Source organism: Aethina tumida, chromosome 1, assembly GCF_024364675.1.
Source record: "Aethina tumida isolate Nest 87 chromosome 1, icAetTumi1.1, whole genome shotgun sequence".
Classification (NCBI taxonomy): domain Eukaryota; kingdom Metazoa; phylum Arthropoda; class Insecta; order Coleoptera; family Nitidulidae; genus Aethina; species Aethina tumida.
The window spans coordinates 39,298,437-39,319,288 of NC_065435.1; the positions used below are offsets into that span (position 1 = coordinate 39,298,437).

Genomic DNA, 20,852 nt, shown 5'->3' on the forward strand with positions numbered 1-20,852 from the left:
GCGATTCTTTTGTCACTCACCAACCGTCCAAGTTGACATTGTTCAGTTTTGGCATATCTGATCAGACACCCACACAAAACATTAATCATCGGGGCAGTATTTTAATAAAAAATTCCTAAACGTATGAATCGTATATTGTTTTTGAATTTGCATTTTCCATAAACGTATTTAGACCATCAATATTTGACAGCGCGTCCCATTTGGGAACCGGAAATAACTGTGATCGGGATTTTGCTGTTTGTACCAACAAAGAAGTGATTCAATTAGCTGGAACGTATAAAAACAAAAGGTACTTACAATTAGTATTGTGTGTCTGGATAATTAAATGAATAATTCAGGTGCATTTGTGTAATCTTAGCTAATAACTGTGTTGTTTATAGCTAACTGTGTTTCAACCTGAATTAAAATTTAAACAAGTTTCAAAGTACTTACATGGCAATTGACAATGCGTTCTTAACGTCTACTTAATCTTTAAATCATATTCACCGAGAATGCACACAATGGGTCATCGAAAGACAATTTATGATTTTCCTGTTGTTCTCAAGTAATAAGTATTCTTTCTCGAGCTATTCATTGTACGCGGACTTGAGTGAGTCTAATATTGTAATAGTTCATTGTTACATCTTGAAATATGTTGGACCAGTTCCCATAAAAACGTAAAAAACCTAATCAGTTTGATGTTTTCCACGTTGCGATGGCAAACTAATTTAAGTTGTGCAGTTCCCTAATGAATCGAATCGGAGGAAAAGTAACTAGCTGTCAATTTTGCAAGAGCAATTTAAAGTAAAGCAAAGTTCTTGACATTTCCGCTCAAGGAGAAACTTTATAGAAACAAATATTAATAAAGCATCCATCATGCTGAGCCCATTCTATTGTGCATAAAACATAAAACGTTAAAACGTGGACATAAATTAACAATTTCCCAACGCAGACACATTCCGTAAATAAACAACGGATTTTTCTAATAATAATCGAGTCGAACGTTTTCGATTTTTTACGTGCCGCGAGAAGCCGGAGCTCTCGAGAACACCTGGGTGTCACGTTTTTGAGATGCACAAAGCCCGATATTATGTCTTACGCAACGTAATTATAACCTACGAGCGGCCGATATCCTATAAATAAACGGACTTTTACTATTGTCCGACATAAATAAACTTTGTTCGTTTATCGTTTTGCTTGTGGCCTAGAAAATTGCGGAAAAATTTGCATAAGCTGCGTAATGCGAAACGAATCGGCCGCACTTGTCATACGCAACTATCTTGGAACTCAGTTCATTCAATCAATGGAACTATTTCAAATACCCCACTAGAAAATAATTTAATAAACCAACATTAAATATTAAACTTATATTTTTAATTATCATTATTTTTTTTTACAGTACTTAACTGTTTTATGTTTTAACGAAGGTTAATTTATTTTTTAATGGTTCTCTGTTATTTCTAAATTATACCAAATAAATATATAAAACATTATAAAATCTATTGTCTATCTAAATTGCTACCGCCCTATATATGCAAATTCTAATATAATTTATACCAATTATGGACACACTGTATCCAAATATATTGGTGAATATTCGGTTGGCAAAAAGTAGAGCAACTTTTTACTGAATATCACTAATCTTTACAAAATCAACAATAATTTTTAGTTTTGCAGAATACACCAAAGTAAACTGAGTTAGTATACTGCCTCGTGGAAAGAAATTATTTTCCGAATTAAAATCACGGATTGTATCGTTCTTTCAGTCCGATGACAGAAAAATCAATATCGCTGAATTGTAACTCGTATTTTACAACAATTTTCAAGATTTGGTAAGGTGGAAGAAAAAAATAAAACTGGACCAAGACCAAGAAAAACCAATAGGTTTCAGGATAAACAAATTTTACCCCACTCCAAAAAAGTTGTACCAAAATAAAAGGTCTATTTGAGACATAACTTGGAATTAATGTTTATTCAAGAACCGTATGAGATAGATTACTACAATGGGGTCTTCATGGAGAAGGACAACCAAAAAACCACTACTATCAAAGAAGAACAGTTGAGCCAGAGTTGTGTTTACCAGGTCCCTTTTACACTGGACTTTAAATTATTGGAAACGAGTGATGAAATCAAGTTTAATCTAATTAGCAGTCATGGGATTTTGTATGTAAGGTGACCCATTCATGAAAAATTTAACCCAAAGTTTACCATACTCACTGTTAAACACGGCGACAGATCAGTAATGGTATGGGGCTGCTTTTCGAGATTTGGAATAGATCTTCTCCTTTGAATAGAGAGTATCATGGATAGTTTTAAGTATAAAGAAATATTGTGGAACAACATGGTACCGTATTCAGATAAAAATATGCCACTAAAACATTATTTTTAACAAGATAATGACCAAAGCACACTTCAAAATATTTGAAGCAGTGGCTTTTAAGGGAAAAAATTAATGTTTATTAACTGGCCATGTCAATTTCCCGATCTAAACTCCATTGAAAACTCATGGTAGATAGTGAACAACAAAATAAGACACAAAGAGTATAGTAATCAGCAAGATTTATTCACGGTTCTACAAAAATCCTGACAAAATATGGATTCAAATATTCAAATATTGATCATCTGTTAATATAATAATAGGAATTTTACAATATATTTGTAGTAATAAAACTTTTTGCCAGCCTAATAATCATCAGTAAAATTAAACTCTAATTTTTTTGTTATTCAACTATGTTATTGTTAAATTTATAAAAGGAAGTTAATTAATTCTTAATATATATTTTTTGAACATAATAACAAGGACAAAAATTAATTAAATTTTAAAAAAGTTACTCTACTTTCTGCCAAAACTGTATAACTGTAACTGTATATTCACATTTAATTATATCAATTTTGAACTTCACATAAAACTTTGGAAATATTATACTGAATCATTTTCCTATGTTCATTTGTTTTTAAAATAATTCATTCCTTTTCACTCTTAGAATGACCAATTAAATTTACAACTGTAATGTTGTATATTCACCTTTTCAACTTAATGGACGATTAAATTTTCGTAACAAGAATCAAAACCATTAAACCTAATTCACGAAATGTAAATGAAATCCATTGGTAAGAAAACGCACGATAAATATTCATATGAAACGGCCCATTAGAGATTATGCAAAAACTTTTGAAACTTCGATTCAAATCAGATGCTCGTTCACTCAACTTTCCATTTATTCACTCGGGGAAAACTTCGCCGGATCGGTCGGTGCAGGAAACGTCAGATTTCAAGATGCCACTCCTAAGAACGCGACATTCATCGTAAAAGTTTTCTTATTTATTTATTATTGTGTTTTTAATAAATGCTGCTGCAACAACGTTTTACTCCGAAACTGGATGTGACGTTATCTCGTTCTAATGGTTAAATTGTTATAAACTTTACGGTCTTCGGCGCTAAACGAAAATATCGTCCTTCGGTACAGGTGTTCGGTTTCATCAGCCCGTGTGGGCAGACCGATTTTACACTTCGGTTCGATGGAAAACTATTCTGTTTTGCAATATTTAAATAAATGATTTAATGAGGCAGTTATGGCATTTTGATAACTGTTATTTATGGTGTATACGATCTTTTTGTTCACCTTCGTTTAAATTCAATTTGTAATTTTCTCACTGATCACAACTTTTTTTTTTCTTTCAATATTATTGGAAGAATTTATAAATTTAAACACTTAAAATTCACAACCGGAGTAACTTTTCGACAAAAAATTCAAATTTAAAAATAAGGTTTGTTAAAATTTGTTACTTGCTTCAAATTTTTTGACTAAAAATGAATCTTTTTATAGAAAAATTATTGTTCAAATGTGTAAATTTTTAAAATGTATAATCAAAAATATAATCACAAATCAAATTTATATATAAATAATGTTTTTCTTTCAATTTTTAGAATTTTCAAAATTTTCACATCTTGAAAACTTTTTTCTTAAAAATGAAAAAATTAAATTTATATAATATTTAATTTTGTATAAAAAATCACTAAACGTATAAAATATATAATTCATCAACTTAATTTTTTTTTAAAAATTTTTAAAATCTTTGATAAATATGAAAAAAATAAATAGTAAGATACTAAAAAATGAAAAACTAGAATTACAATTTAATTTTTTATAATGAGATAGATAATATTTAAAATATATTTATATTTTATTAACTCAGTTTTACTTTAAATTTTAATAATTTTAAAAATTTGGATAAAAAATGAAATAAATAAAATTACAATTTAATTTTTTGTGATATGTATAAATTATATTTGAAATATAATTTTATCAGTTTTTCCTTCAATTTTTGGAATTTTCAAAATTCATATTTTTAAAACTTTTTTCTTAAAAATGAAAAAATTAAATTTATTTTATAATTAATTTTGTATAAAAAATCACTAATTTAGTTTTTTCTTACAAATTTTTAAAATATTTGACAAATATGAAAAAAATAAATACGTAATTCTTTAGTATAGATAATATTTAAAATATATTAATATTTTATTAATTCAGTTTTACTTTAAATTTTAATAATTATCAAAAATTCATAACATTTGGATAAAAAATGAAAAAAGAAACAAAATTACAATTTAATTTTTTCTAATGTGCATAAAGTATAAATGAAATGAAATATATTTTATATCAGTTTTTCCTTCAATTTTTAGAATTTTTAGTTGAAAACTTTCTTGAAAATGAAAAATTTAAACTTATATTTAATTTTCCAAAAATTAAAAAATATACTTTCGTCATATCGATCTTGCACAGATTGTTGTTTTCAACAATTTTTTTTTTTTTTTTTGGAAATTTCCAGCTACTAGAATAATACCCTGGTTCCAAAATTAAATTGTGAATAAAAATAAATAAATAGATTGTAGCATGAAATACTCTGTTTCGAAATTAAATTGTGAATAAAATAAATAAATAGATTGAAGCATGAAATTTGTTTGTTTAATAAGAAGGGTAAAATATTGAAAGATAAAACAGCCAATAAACATTTAAGGCTCGCACACCAATTCAGCCGGCGAATGCGACAAATGCGCCAGATGCGAGCATCTTGTACCGAAATGTTTATCAGGAAAAAACAAAGCTGCATGTGGGCCACTTCAAACGTTTTCATCGAAACATTTTAAAAAAAGGCACACACACACACACACACGATAATAATAAAAAAAAGATCGAGCCAGTGTTTATTGCGGGTCTTGGGCAACCTCCTCGTCGGTCGGTTACATGGCAGCCGGTCGGGTTTCTCGGACACGTGGTGCGTCGTGTTTTGTAAACACACGGACGTCGCAAGAGAGCGACAGAGAGGGCGAGAGAGCGTTCCCATCCGATGATGTCATGGGCTCGGACACCTACGAGCACCTCGCCACGATGTCTGGCGCGGCCCGTTCGCACGGTCCACATGCCAAGAAGGGGACAATGTTGCCGGACGAAGTGGCTCGCGATCGGCGGACATTTCGTCTGTTATTGGGGGGCGGATCGAGGGTTTTTATCGAGCTGGGACCGTTCAAGGCACCACAAACACTCTGATAATCTGATAAGATTGCCGTGAAGATGGCAAATATGTTGATCAAATAGGAGGCAACGAAACAACCACGTTGATGAGACAGTAAATATTTTTCGTTAAATATTTGCAAGGCTTTTTTATACAATATAACGAGGATTGTCTAAAAAATCAAATATCTAAACAAGGAACCAAATAAAATATATTTTCCAAGTTTAGAAAATTTGCACATGTCTACAAGAAGGTCGTTGGTTAACGTGTATGCCAAAAATGAACTTTCCAGGATCAAAATTGATGGCCTTACAGGCATTTTGAGTATGTGTCAATTTAAAAAAATAATAATAACTTCATGGTGTAGCCATTTTGCTTGTAATAAAATACAGAAAAATTGAAAAATATATACAGGGTGTTTCATAGAAAATAACAAAATTGATGATAAGAAAAAGGATAAGAATGAAGTCAAAAATGAATAAAAAAGGGTTATAAAGATTCAAAATAAAAAAGTTTAAAAATTGAAAAAAATATGTACCTCTGATAACAAAATATCAATCTCACATAAAATTTTATGTAAAGTGTTCAAATTGTCCTACATTTACAACATTTTATGTTTTCTTAAATAGAAAAAACTTATTGAAAGATATTTTTATTCTCTATTCAATTCTATTGTGCTGTCTAAAATCAGCTGAATGGTCACAAAGTTAACAAAAAAAATATATATTTTATTTAATATATATTTTTTTAATTTTGTATATTCTTTAGTCACATATTTTATATTGATTTTAAAGTCAAAAATTCTAATTTTTTTTTTGTTCAAAATAAATTAAAAAGTAGTTCAAGTGTTTTTTCTTATATTTATATACTTTTAATGAAGAATTTAAGTGAAATATAAGAGAAATAATAATAATGAAGTCAAAAATGAATAAATAAGTGTTAGAAAGATTCAAAAAAAGTTTAAAAATAGAAAAATTATGTACCCCTGATAACAAAATATTAATCTCCTATAAAATTTATATAAATGTTCAAATTGTCCAGCATTCTATATTTTTTTAAATAGAAAGAGTGGTCTTTTAAAACCTCATTAAAAGGGATTTTTATTCTCTATTGAATTCTATTTTGCTGCCTAAAATCAGATGAGTAATCACAAAGTTAACAAAAAAAACTCAAGGAAAGGCCTCACTATATACACGATATATATTATATTTAATATATTTTTTTAATTTTGTATTTTTTTTTAATTAAATATTTTGCATTAATTTCGAATTCAAAATTGTAAACTTTTTTTTTTGTTCAAAATAAAGTAAAAAAGTAGTTTAAGTGTTTTTTTTTCTGTTCTTTATAAACTTCAAACGAAGAATTTAAGTGAATGATAAGAGAAACGATAACAATGAAGTCAAAAATGAATAAAAAAGGGTTAGAAATATTCAAAAAAAGTTTAAAAATTGAAAAAATATGTATAACAAAATATCAATCTCGAATAAAATTTATGTAAATTGTTCAAATTGGTCTTGTAAAAACTCATTAAAAGAGATTTTTATTCTCTATTCAGTTCTATTCTGGAGCAAAAAAAAAATAGACTCAAAGAAAGGCCTCACTATATACAATATATTATATTTATTATTATTTTTTAATTTTGTATATTTTTCAATTACATATTTTGTATAGATTTCGAATTCAAAACCTTATTGAAATTTGGAAGTAAAATTATTATAAATATAAAAAATCTAACTCAACCCCAATTGAAAATATTTCTGAGATTCAAAAACAAATTGCATTTTGAATGTTTTCTCGAGTTTTATGACACTGAATTTTTACTGATTACTGAAATAAAAAAAATGCTCTAATTAATGCATTAATTCATCAATAAATTGAGGAGACCTTTGGGACTTAAAAAAGGCAGATATTTTATTAAAAAAATTTTAATTAAAATGACCTTTTAATCACTTTCAATATTTCTAAATGTATTTAGATACATAATCAGAGATGTGCTATTTAATATTATTTGTATAAATTATAAATAATCTTAAAGATCAATAAAATTGTGAAAATATATGTATTTAATTTTATAGCAAATAAATTTAAATTGAGAAAAAAGTCATTCGAGAAAATTATCATTTAATTAATTTGAAAAAACCTAAATTAAATAATAAGATACATATGGCAACATTGTGTAAAGTCGCGAGTTCTTACAACTTATAGTTTTAGCCGACCCACAGAATCAATCTTAAACAGCCTCTAGCAATTGAGATAATACACAAATGGATTAGGAGTATAATTAACGAAACAACGGGATTAATCCTAGACATTTAAATTGGCCATCAATCATAATTCTTTTTAATTAACATAGCAATTTTCGAACGGGGAAATTAAAATTTATATTTATTAAACAGTCGAAATGAATACATTAAAAAGAGAATGTTATTTTTATCATTTCCCATGTTTATAAACCAAACGGGTTACTTACGAATTAAGCACGACTTACCTGTAACAAAATAAAAAAAAACATTAAACAATTGTCAAAGTGAATGAATGCGAACAAAGCAAACGTTGCGAAATTTTTCGCTAAATTTTTAAAAGTCAAGGTGTTAGAAGGTATCACGCAACACCTAAACCTTAAACAACAAAAAATGTAGTCCTTTTACGGCGGGTTTAAAAGCAATTCCACATGCATTCATTGCGGCGAGTTTGCGGCGAACAAAATTACTTATTATTCGACTTCCTTGTTAATTGATAAACATTGGGCGCATCCGCCTTTTTTAACGGGCCTCGACTATCGTCGTTCGTGCCTTTCGAAGCAGCGGCGCTTCGGATAACGTGACAGCTTCGCTTCTTTGTCGCCCGACAGGAAGTAACCCAGTTCTGGACTTCGTCATTGTGGCAAAAGATAATCGCACAGGGGTTTCAAAACCAATTGTTTACACAACATAACGTTTATTTTTAGAATGAATTATTTTAATTCAATTACGAACTACTGCGTTAGTTTTAAAGGTGGGCAGCGATTTAGGCGACACACAATAAACTGTGTGCGTACATGCAAATTTTTTTTATAAACCTGTCGGCTCTTGAACACAGCACCGCCCTCGTGTTGAAAAATTCGCCATTGAACCATGATTAATAGATACAAAAATGGTCGTTCTTGATTTAGACTGATGACTTTAGATAAATGTCGCAATGTTGCGCGATAATTTCGTAAATCCTGCATTTTTAGCAGGTCAGAACCCGTCCATTAACGAAATAAGTAACGCCCAGTTGGTATGTTTAAATTTAATAGGTCACAACTGAAAGAAATGATTACAAATAACGCATCAAATTTTGATAATTATCGGGATAAAATATAGTTTTTAATATATTCAAAACATTTATTTTTTTAATTTTAAATGAATAACAGCACCTGTTATCAAATTTATATCTTACATATTTTTTATTTTTTTTTATATTTAATTTAATATGTTTTACTAAAATGAGTTTTAACAATAATTAACAATTATCACTGATAATCATTTTGATGTAATGACTTGATAAGTATCAAATGAATAACAAAAATTAAAATTTGGAATTTATTCAATACTTTTTTTAGATAAATCATAATTCTTAGATTTGTATATTAATTGATTAATAATTATCACTTCATCATTATCAATTCAAACATAAGTATAAGTATCAATTCTGTAATTGAAAAATGGGATAATAATCAGAATTTAATTATGTAGATAAAAATTATCAATTTTTGATAATTTGAATAATGTAAATGAAATTTTGAAAATTATACAATTTTTTTATTTTGGGAAACTAGAATTTTTTTACATGAATTTTGGAAGAATGTGAACATAATAGAATTATATCATATGTTTATGAATCAATAATTATCATTTCATCATTTTGAATTCATACATGTCAGGATGAATATCAATCCTGCAACTGAAAAATCGGATAATAATCAAAACTTATCGATTTTTGATAATCTGAATAATTAAAATGAAATTTTGAAAATTTTACAATTTTTTTTGTTTTGGACAAACCTGAATTTCTGATTTTTTACATGAATTTTGGAGGAATCTGAACATAATAGAATTACTTCATACATTTATCAATTAATAATTATAACTTCATCATTTTGAATTCATACTTATCAGGATAAATATGAATCCTGAAACTAAAAAATCGGATAAAAATAAAAACTTAATAATTATGTGCATAAAAATTATCGATTTTTGATAATCTGAATAATGGAAATGAAATTTGAAAATTATACAATTTTTTATTTTGGAAAAACCAGAATTTCTGATATTTTACATGAATTTTGGAGGAATCTGAACATAATAGAATTACCTCATACATTTATCAATTAATAATTATCACTTCATCATTTTGAATTCATACTTATCAGGATAAATATCAATCCTGCAACTGAAAAATCGTATAATAACTAAAATTTAATAATTTTGTGCATAAAAATTATCGATTTCGGAAAGTCTAAATAATGAAAATGAAATTTTGAAAATTGTACATTTTTTTTTTTATTTTGGACAAAACCAGAATTTCTGTTTTTTTTACATGAATTTTGGAAGAATATGAAACAATATAATTATTTTATATATTTATTAATTAATAATAATCAGAACTTAATTATATCGATAAAAATTACCAATCTGAACAATGAAAATGAAATTTTGAAAATTATACATTTTTTTATTTTGAAAAAAACAAAATTTCTAATTTTTTTCAATCTGAATAATGAAATTTTGAAAATTATACATTTTTTTTTTTTTGACAAACCACAATTTCTGATTTTTTTACATGAATTTTGAAAGAATGTGAACATTACCTAATTATATTATTCATTTATCAATTAACAGTTATCACATTTTTTCCAAAGAAATTACAATTTCTTTCAAATTTTTACATGAATACAAGTCGAAATAATGATAAACCTTGATTTAATTATCATTTGATTATTATTAATTTTTTATAGCCTGAATTATCATAATCAAATTTTGATATTTATAATAAATATTACATGTTTAGATTTCTGTGTTTGAAAAAAACTGCTATTCGGGGATTTTTTTAGATGAATTTTGGTAGAATGTCAAAGTTTTATCGATGTTATCAAGACCAATAATAATTTCAAGCAAACTTTGCTTCTGAAACAAATTGAATGTAAGTAACGGCAAACGACACTTGAGCTAAACTCTAAAAGCACCACTTTACAGAATATTATTTATCGTACCGCAAATCCGTTCAGAAAACAGAATCACGTGCAAACGACCTTGTTGACTAGAAGCAAACATCTTGTACATCCCCTATTCGGATCGTAAATTTTAAGTTTAAACCTCCCGTCTGTTCCGGCAAGGATCAAAATTGCTTCCAGCAATTAAGGCACAAACGTAACGTTCCGGTTTTACTTTATTGTTGACGAAAAGCGATTGTGCAGCCCGGAATTATGTAGGTTATATAAGTTGCGATCTTTTTAAAGTGCCGGCGCTGTAAAAGCTTTTAGGAATTAAAGTGCCCGAATGTCTGGAACACTTACGTGTGTCAGCGTGTCTGGAACTGTTAATATTATTGACCAATAATTTACGATCGTTTTGTAAACGCATTTGCTTCCAGGTACAGGGAATAAATACCATTATCAAAACATCGGGCGACAGCCCGACAAATATTTACGGGCTACCAAAAAGTTTGGTCGCGGGCAAATATTTTCGATACGGAAACCGTCGGATCCAATATTTGAATGAAGTTCGTGAACCTCTGTTACGAATAAAAATAACATTTCCATGTACATTGGGTATTAATAGAATCGGAAAATGACTTCATACCAACTAATGTCGCGGCAAATTAAGGATTTCCAAGAACACAGTTTATATTTGAGATTCGGATGGCTTGTTATTTGGTCATTAGGTATTTACAGACGGTCTAGCAAATTCACAATATATTTTTCAAGTCGTTTTTAAGACTAATGTTTATAGAATTTCAATTCAATAAACAGAGAACATAAATATTTTTTGTTAAACATGCAACAATTTATGCAGTAAAATTTTTATTTAGTAAAAAATTTAACTATTTCTTCATAATTAGTTTTAGACAAATAATTTTTTTGTTTCAGAAATCTTTTTTTTTCTTTTTTTGTCAAAATAAATATAATAATTCATAAAAAATATTTTATTCATTTACTACTGATTAATTATAAAATGAAACATTTATTTATAACAGATTCAACATTTTAGTAATAAAGATTTTTTTCAAACAAAAATTAGAGTAATATTATATATAATAATTCTTAATAAACATTAAATTTAGTTAAAAATTCTTTTATATAAAAAAATCAAACAAAAAGAAGGTATAAAATATTTTTAATATTCAACTAAAAAAGTTAAATTTATGCTTAATTACTAGATTATTCTTAATGATAATAATATTCTTACTTTGAAATTAACAAATTGTTATATTTATTCAATCACTTGTTATTTATTTTTACAAAACAAATTTAAGAAAATATTCAACAAAATATATATAATTAATAGAAAAAATTTAATTTAAATAAAAATAATTTATTATTAAAAATTTTACACAAACAAAATACTGATAGAATAAACAATTTCAATTTATAAATAAAAATATGATAATTTTATACATATTTATACAGTTTTTTAAATAAATTTAATATTATTTAATAATTTTAATTTGTTTATTTCTGTTATTTATTGTTACAAAACAAAATGGATATTAAGAATAATAATAATAATATTATTATTGAAATTAATAAATTTATTGTTATATTTATTCAGTCCCTTGTTATTTATATTTACGAAACAAATTAAATTCACCAATAGCATACAGAATTAATAGAAAAGTTTTAATTTTAATTGAGTATTAATTATATTAAATATATTTATTAAATATAAAAGTAATAATTATTGCGCAAATAAAATACTAATTGAATAAACAATTTCAATTTATAAACAAAAGTATGATAATTTTATACATATTTATATATTTTTTAAATGAATTTAAAATTTATCAATAATTTTAATTAAATACAACCTGTCTTAATTAAACATTATAGATCGTACTTGTTAATTATTGTTACAAAACAAAATAGATATTAAGAAAACATTATTATTATTATATTATTATTACATTTATTCAATCATTTGTTATTTATTATTACAAAACAAATTAAATATTCAAAATACTAATTAAAGAGTTTATGCTTTCGCATTTACGATTATTTGTTCAGTAAAACTTTAGGGGTTCGTCCTGTTTTTGAGGAACAAAGAAATACTAATATTAATTAATTCAGATATTCATTAATAAATACCTAATTAATATAAAAGTTTTAATCCATATTAAACATTTAAAATACAAAATACTATTAATAACTAAAATAATAGTTAAATAAAATACTGATTGAATAAATGATTTTAGTTTGTAATGATGAGTAAATATTTATAACATAATATAATAAAAAATATAATAATTTTATACAGGTTTATATATTGAATATTTAATAATAATTTTAATTAAATGTAACTATCTATTTTAGGTTAAGTGAAGTTGCGTTTATTAATTTTTGATTAAATTTTATTCATCTATAAGAAAAATTTTAAATTAAATTGATAATATACTTAAAGATAATCTAAATGTGAACAATTTTGTAGAATTTGTCGCTATTAAACAATTACAGGATGTAATTCGACGAATAAAATTCGTGAGAAATTTACCATTCGATAACAATAATGACTAAAGTGGGACCAGATAACTGTAAAATGAATTAAATTTTACCACAGTGATTCAAACAGAAGTCACACATTTTTAAAGGTGGATTCGTTAACAGTGTAAAACGTACGACATTGTCACAATCTTACCTAAGAGAACTGGGTCTCTGTTTGTGAAACTTCCAAGTGTTACTTTGTTGCTGAATGTTGTTACCGTAATAGTCCTCAGAGTTTCCCGCACACAACAAACTACTTGGCCTGATAACCAAACTGTTTTTCGCACTCTTATCTTTCTTCCTTAAACTGACACGTGCACTGTAGGATGTGGGACTGCCCACCATGCTCACCCGTTTCACCAATTCCAACATTCTGTCAAAACAACGAGACGTTTTCAATTTACCACCCGGATCGTCCTTCATTTCAAGTGCCGGCCGACCGACTCCCTTTCACGGTGTATTTCGAATGACCGAAAGAAAACGCCCCGCCGTAATCTCTCGGCGTTAACGACAGTTTAACACACGGAAATAGAAAACAAACGACGCCTGTCGAACGCTCGTAAAACGGATCATTTTATTTTATTTTGTTTTTTTTTTTTTTCATTCGACTTGACTTGACATCCGTGTGTTTTTAAAGATAAAAGGCGAATTCATTTCGGTCGGTCGGTCGGTCGGTCGGACGGCTGAAAATACCCAAAACAATCTCAGCAGCGGCGGAACGTGGCTAAACATCGGCGTGCATTTCGAAAAGTCACTTTCTATTGCGATAAAACGCCATTTACAACTAAATTGGACGCGGCGTGGGCGCCGCAAGTTGCGCCGTTGTGCAATTCCTTGAATAAAATTAATTCCCCATTTGTTTACCGCTAATTACACCGCGCCGATAGTTCTAAGTACTCCACGGTTAAAAATAATAATTGCGATGTTATTACTAATGTCAACTGGGACGATGTTTACAAAACGATAGTGGAAAGAATTCGCGTTGACAGAGAGGTCATATTTGTTGTGATAATTCCAAATGAATGGTTAGTTTTACATTTTAAAATATGTAAATTATTGATAAAACAAAGAGAAACACTCGTGTGCGAGGCTAAATTACTGTGTTTTATGTCGATTCAAACTTGTGACATGTAAATGGTGCCATTGTCGACTGTTTATCTGTTTGTTGAAATCGCTTAGTGCATTGGGCACTGTATTTAGAAAACCGCCTCCTCTCGTATATTCATCTGCGAGATAAAATATTATAAAAGGACGTTCCAAATGTAAGGTAAAATATAAGAAAAGGGCCATCCATGGCTTCATTTTAAAAAAATATATACTCCATTCGTATTTTACCATTCACTCTGTTAACATTCATTTTATGTACGGTATTGGCAGAAAGTAGAATAACTTTAAAAATATATAAATTGCTACCGCCCTATATATGCAAATCTAATATAAGTTATACCAATTTGAACACACTGTATACAAACATATCGGTGAATAATTCTGTTAGCTACAAATCAAAATACTAAATATTCGGCTGGCAAAAAGTAGATTAACTTTTTGCTAAATGTTACTAATCTCTATAAAATCCACAATAATTTTTAATTAGTTAATATAATGCCTCGTGGAAAGAAATTATTTCCCGAATTAAAATTATGGATTGTATCGTTCTTTAAATCCGATAAGAGAAAAATCAATGTCCCTCGAATATAACGCCTATTTTACAACAATTTTTAAGATTTGGTGATGTGGAAGGAAAAAATAAAACTAGACAACCAAGAAAAATCAACAGATTTCAGGATAAATAAATTTTATCCTACTCCAAAAAAGATACTGAGTTCCAGTAAAATAAAAGGTCTACGTGAGACACAACTTGGAATTAATGTTTCTTCAAAAACTGTAAAAGATGGATTACTACAAGGGGGTCCCTTTTACATTGGGTTTTAAATGATTGGAAACAAACGATCTGGAGTGATGAAATCAAGTTTAATCTGGTCAATAGTGATGGGATTTTATATGTAAGGCGACCTATTCATGAAAAGTTTAACCCAAACTTTACCATACTCAATGTTAAACACGGCGACAGGTCAGTAATGGTATGGGGCTGCTTTTCGAGATTTGGAATGGGTCCTCTCCTTTGAATAGAGAGTATCTTGGATCGTTTTATATATAAAGAAATATTGAGGAACAATATGGTAATGTATTCAGATAAAAATATGCCACTAATACTTTATTTTTGGCACGAAACACACTTCAAAATATTTGAAGCAATGGCTTTTAAGGGAAAAAATAATGTTATGAACTGACCATGTCAAATTTCCGATCTAAACTCCATTGAAAACTTATGGGAGATAATGAACAACAAAAAAGACACAAAGAGTATAGTAGTCAGCAAGAGTCCTGGCAAAATATGGCTCCAAATATTATTGACTGTTGATTTCCATTTAAAAAAGGTGTTTGGAAGTTATTCATAATAATGGAAATTTTACAATATATTAGTGTAGAATTAATTAAAATTCTAAGGGAAATTAATTTTCAACATTTTTTGAACATAATAACCGGGACAAAAATTTTTTGAATTTTAAAAAAGTTGCTCTACTTTCTGCCAATACTGTATATGTAATGCTTATACCAATGGAAAGATATTTTAGAATTCTATTTAAATTATTGTTGTTTTAAAAGCAAAAAATAAAGTTCTCCATAAACTTCTCAGTATGTTATGTGAATCTCCCTACATATGTATCTATGTTCATCACAGCATTCATTTGAGTATTTTTCAAAATTAGAAGTATCTGCTGACGTCATCAGTGCTCACTACTCCTGTTACTAGTATTGTTCCGTGTTATTAAGTGAAGAACATTTGATAAATTACATTTAATAGAGATTTGTATTATATCAAATAAGATAAGTTGCTAAAGATTGATAAACTACAACAGCTATTTTAAGTTATTTTGTACAGAAATCTGAAGTTCACAGGCATCTATCCTCTATGTTATTTGCACTAAGAAAAAAACAATTGCACTACAATAGAATAAAAAGAAAATGTGATAGTGGACCTTAACTTTAAGTTAACTCAGTAATTTAAAGAAAATGGAACATATAGGCCCATTACTCCATTCAATGTCTGGAATTGTTGGAGAATATTGTCAGATGGTGATTTTTGTGACCATTCATACCATTGTCTTGCAAAATATTTACCATAGAATGGACTGTACCTTCAGCTTCAAATAGAAGCAGCACAGAATGGGGTAACTCAAGAAGAAATTAAACAACTCATTGAATCAATATCGAGGCAAAGCAATGAGTGTCTGGATCATCGTCAACTCTATTACGTTAAAAAAATGATACTGAAAAATGTATTCAATATTTTTGTTTGAAATTTACTATTCTCTATTACCCTAGACTGTACATCAAAAATCAAAGAAATATAACAACCGGATGTGTTTTATTTTGTGTCACAGTATGTTTAATTTTTAAAGAAAATGTTGTACACATATAATACAGTTAAAAATTTAAACAATTCATTGTTATTTGGAATACACATGTTGATGTAATAATAATGGTATATTTTAGCCTTTATTTTGTAAACCACAATCAAAACACGATAATACGAAGTCAATGAGCAACAATAACGTCAACAGTTTGATGCCCTTTAAAAATCCGGAGTGCCACAGACAAAAATCCAATAATGGGAATATTAAAATTGCATAAAGACCTCTCAACTAAATAAATTGTTTATGTGATTACGTAAAAGCACGTTTGATATTAAAACCCAGGAACGTTTTGCAAGTGAAACAGCGGACGGGGACACTTTATTTTAGTACCCGTTCAAGAGTCTATTTCTTCCGCGTCTATTTTCGTAACGCGATAATTAATTAATCTGATCTTTGTAATGGATGCCCGGCCGCACTCGACTGGTTCGAAATAATGCGTAAATTGCACAGCACAAAAGTTTCGTGTCAAGGTAATATTAGAACCACTACATGGTTATTTATTTTTTATCGAAAAGTACCACTTCCCGTGTCGGCGAACTACAAAAATGTCCGGTATCAGTTATGACCAGACACGACGTTTCCGTTATTGATTGTGAACGGAAGATATTTATGTAGACATGGTGTTTTTTTTTTGTGAAAATGAATGGAAAAAGTCGCAGGTATATGCAAAGGTGCACTGTTATAATTGCGCCTTGAATAATTAATAATAAAATTATAAAGAAGTGGAGAAGGCAGCTGCTTCTTCCGGATATAGACATATAGACATAACAGTATATCCTTATTAAAACTTCAATTAAACTGAAAAAATTAAAAACGCATGCAACGTTTTTTTATAAAAGGAAGTCTCAATTAGCATCGGAACGATTTCCATAAATTATAATTGAAACTTGTTTCTTTATTAACTTTTATATTTTATTTTCTTCACAAAATTACGACTTTTTTAAACAATATTAATAAAAACATACATACAATAATTTTTTGATTTATTTACAAAATTTCTTAAAAAAGATATTAAGAATATCATAATATTAAAAATTAAAAATTAGATACAATTCAAACATTGTAAAATTTTGCAGAAAAATAGAAAAAAGTAGTATAAAATAAAAAATAATTGAATTTAAATTTATTTACAAAATTTTATATTCATAATGTGTATTTTTTGATAATAAATTTATTATTCTTTTGAGAAAATATTAAAATTTATAATTTTGTAAAAAATACATAAATTAAAATTAAATGAACTAACTAAACTAACTAAAAATCAATTAAAAATAAATTTAGATATTTAAACCAATTCATTTATTTACTAAATAATATAAAAATAACGTTAATACAAAATTATTAATTTTTTAAAAAAGATATTAAGGAAAGCTGACATTTAAATATTAAAATTACATACAATGTGACCATTGTAAAAATTTGAAGAAAAATAGTAAAATTTATTATATAAATTAATAAGAAATAAAAATAAACTGAACCAATTTGGAAACTTTGATAATAAATTTATTATTCTTTTGAGAAAATATTAAAATTTATAATTTTGTAAAAAATACAGAGAAATTCATATATTAAAATTAACTGAACTAACTAAAAATCAGTAAAAAATTAAAAATAAATTAGATATTTAAACCAATTCACTTATTTACTAAATTATATATTTTTAACACAAAAATTATTAATTTTTTAAAAAAGATTTTAAGGAAAGCTGACATTAAAATTTTAAAATGTACAATTATGAGGAAAAGTGTAGTAAAATTTATTATATAAATTAATAAGTTAAAATAAACTGAACTAATTTGGATATTTATTCAATTATTTTTCTAAAACCGTTACTTATTTCTAGATACTTTTTAGTACAAAAACATTAATTTAAAACCGCCTATTAAAGAAAGATAGATTTAAAGTTTTTATTGTTGCGAATCATTTACAAGGTAAAGAAATTAATATTTATTACTAGTACATTAAGTAATTTGTTGTTAAATGTAAAATTTGAAGTTTATTTGCAATATATTTCTGCAAGAAACCATGAAGAAATAAAATGTCGTCAGCATTTCCTCATTTTTATTTAATGCTTCATTTCAATGAATAAATGAAGCAATATTTCTCTCGCCTCTCTAAATATTAACTATTGCTAGTGTTTCTAATAAAATATTGTTATTTATTTGACGTTCCCACGTTTCTAATTCGCCTACTTAAAGAATTTTATATTATTTTTTAACATAATCAAATAATTTATCTTAATATTTCCTTATCCTTATTAAGAATCACATAAAATTTTTATTAAACGACCGACAATCTTGCATTTAAATTAAACAAACAACAATTAAACAATAATGAATCATTTCAGCGGAAAAAACTTTCGAAGTGTACAGTTACTACTTGTTAATCTTAGATGCATTCATTCAAGATGTGTCACTACTTTTTTAAACGGAAAAATATAACAACCTGCAGCGAATTCGATAAATAATTATTGAAATTAATAACCTTAAAGTGTCTAATCGGTAATTAATACCTTAACACGTTGCCTCGCGCTTAATCCAAAAATAATAAAAAAACAAAACAAGAAACAGTCACCCGGAATAAGATTGTTTTGGGTCAGAGCCGCTCCTACTTTTTCGCAAATACCAGTATCCAGATTACCCACGTGTCTGTCGCAAAAAAAAACCAAACTGGGACGCCGATTCACACCGTCAAATCACATAGTAGAAAAAGCACCGGTCCACACTGGGTCCACACGGGTCAGCGGCGCAACTGGACCGAAATCCGGACGGTCGGGCGGACGGAACTGGAGTACCAGACACCGGGTGCTATCATGGCAGTTTTAACGCGCGCTCCGGCCACACACGACAAAACGCAAAAGTGAAACTTATCGGCTTCTTGATGCCCGCCCGTCTCTGCACGGTTCTATATCTGAAATGAATGAGGCTGCGTCTTGTTGACTTGCCCGCAGTTTCTCGATTACTAAAAGGATGTGGTCGTGATTTCCGACGGTATACTGTCAAGGCTCGACACGGCCGTGCTGATTAACGATATTGTTCGGCCTTTTTAGATACGTACGGTGTCTATATTTACGTGGAAAGTACTCTTCTTGGCTAGAGGCTGTTTTGAGTTTATATTTCGTTCCAATTAAGACCTTAAATATGTTATTCCTTTCGTTGGACGACTATTTTTTTGGCTAAAACATTTTCTGGGGAACTGTCAGGACTTACATTATTTTTTTGTTCAGACGTAAAACCATTTAATATAAGGAGCTTACAATTTTTACAACAAATAGATTATTTATAGCTTTTTATTAAGGCTGGGTGATGTACCAACAACAAATAGATGGTTCATAGCTTTTTATTGGAGCTTCACTGATGCATTGACATATCAGCCAACATCAGCCTCTGCCAAAATTTTAAGAGGCATTGTGTTAAGTCTGAAATACAGGGTGGTAAATTTTTCAATATATTATATATTTTTTTTAAACCCCTTGAGATATTTTAAGGAAATTTGGTACATAGCTGCATCAAAAGACATTTCTGACGTGCAACAATTGTGGTTAATTCTTCCAGTGGCGTTCGTGCAGGATATGAATTAAACATCTCTAAGAAGAAATAGGATACATCGCAGCTTTTTAAAATAATAATAATAACAATAACTTTATTCAGCATAAACATGAAACACTTATTGCTACTTATAAGTGAATACAGAAAAAAATTGCCAAATTGTAGTAAAAGTCTGTTAGTGTAACGATATATACTACTTTGATTATAATAAACAATCAATTTTTTTAGTAAAAATCTATTTATTTATATAAAATGCTTAATTTTAAGTAGTAAAATAACATTTATTTAATAAAATTTTTAGTTTTCTGCAGCTAACTTATGATCTGTAAAAAATATCAAAAATTTTTTCGGAGATAAATTATAGGAAATTGAATTCTCTACAAAAAATGTCATATAAAATTTTCCCATAAAGTTGATGGTTGCGTCAGAAAATGAGAAAAATGTCAAAATTTTAAATCAATCCAACTTTAATGTTAAATAAATTTTGAAAAAATGAATATATCAAAAAACTGTAAGAGACATTTTTTGTAGAGAGTTAAATTTTCTATAAAAATCTGTTTTGTTCATTTTGAAATATTATCCCTTTAAATAACACCGTACCCGTGTTATATAAAC

General features: G+C 27.7%; 1 protein-coding gene across 10 annotated transcripts in view; it reads right to left on the bottom strand.

Moving 5' to 3' along the window:
* LOC109608216 (focal adhesion kinase 1) overlaps positions 1 to 20,852 on the bottom strand; it is a 59,739-nt gene that overhangs the window by 16,183 nt on the left and 22,704 nt on the right. For 2 of the 10 annotated variants that reach the window (XM_020024653.2, XM_020024640.2), the window contains exon 1: positions 13,365 to 13,851. The exons of 3 other annotated variants lie outside the window; for them this stretch is intronic. In XM_020024653.2, coding sequence (XP_019880212.2) covers positions 13,365 to 13,633 — 269 coding nt within the window. In that variant the 5' untranslated portion in view covers positions 13,634 to 13,851. Of the gene's footprint in view, positions 1 to 13,364; positions 13,857 to 19,329; positions 19,541 to 20,852 lie in introns of those variants that run through there. 5 more of the 10 variants (XM_049961707.1, XM_049961708.1, XM_049961706.1 and 2 more) reach the window with 5 other exon arrangements.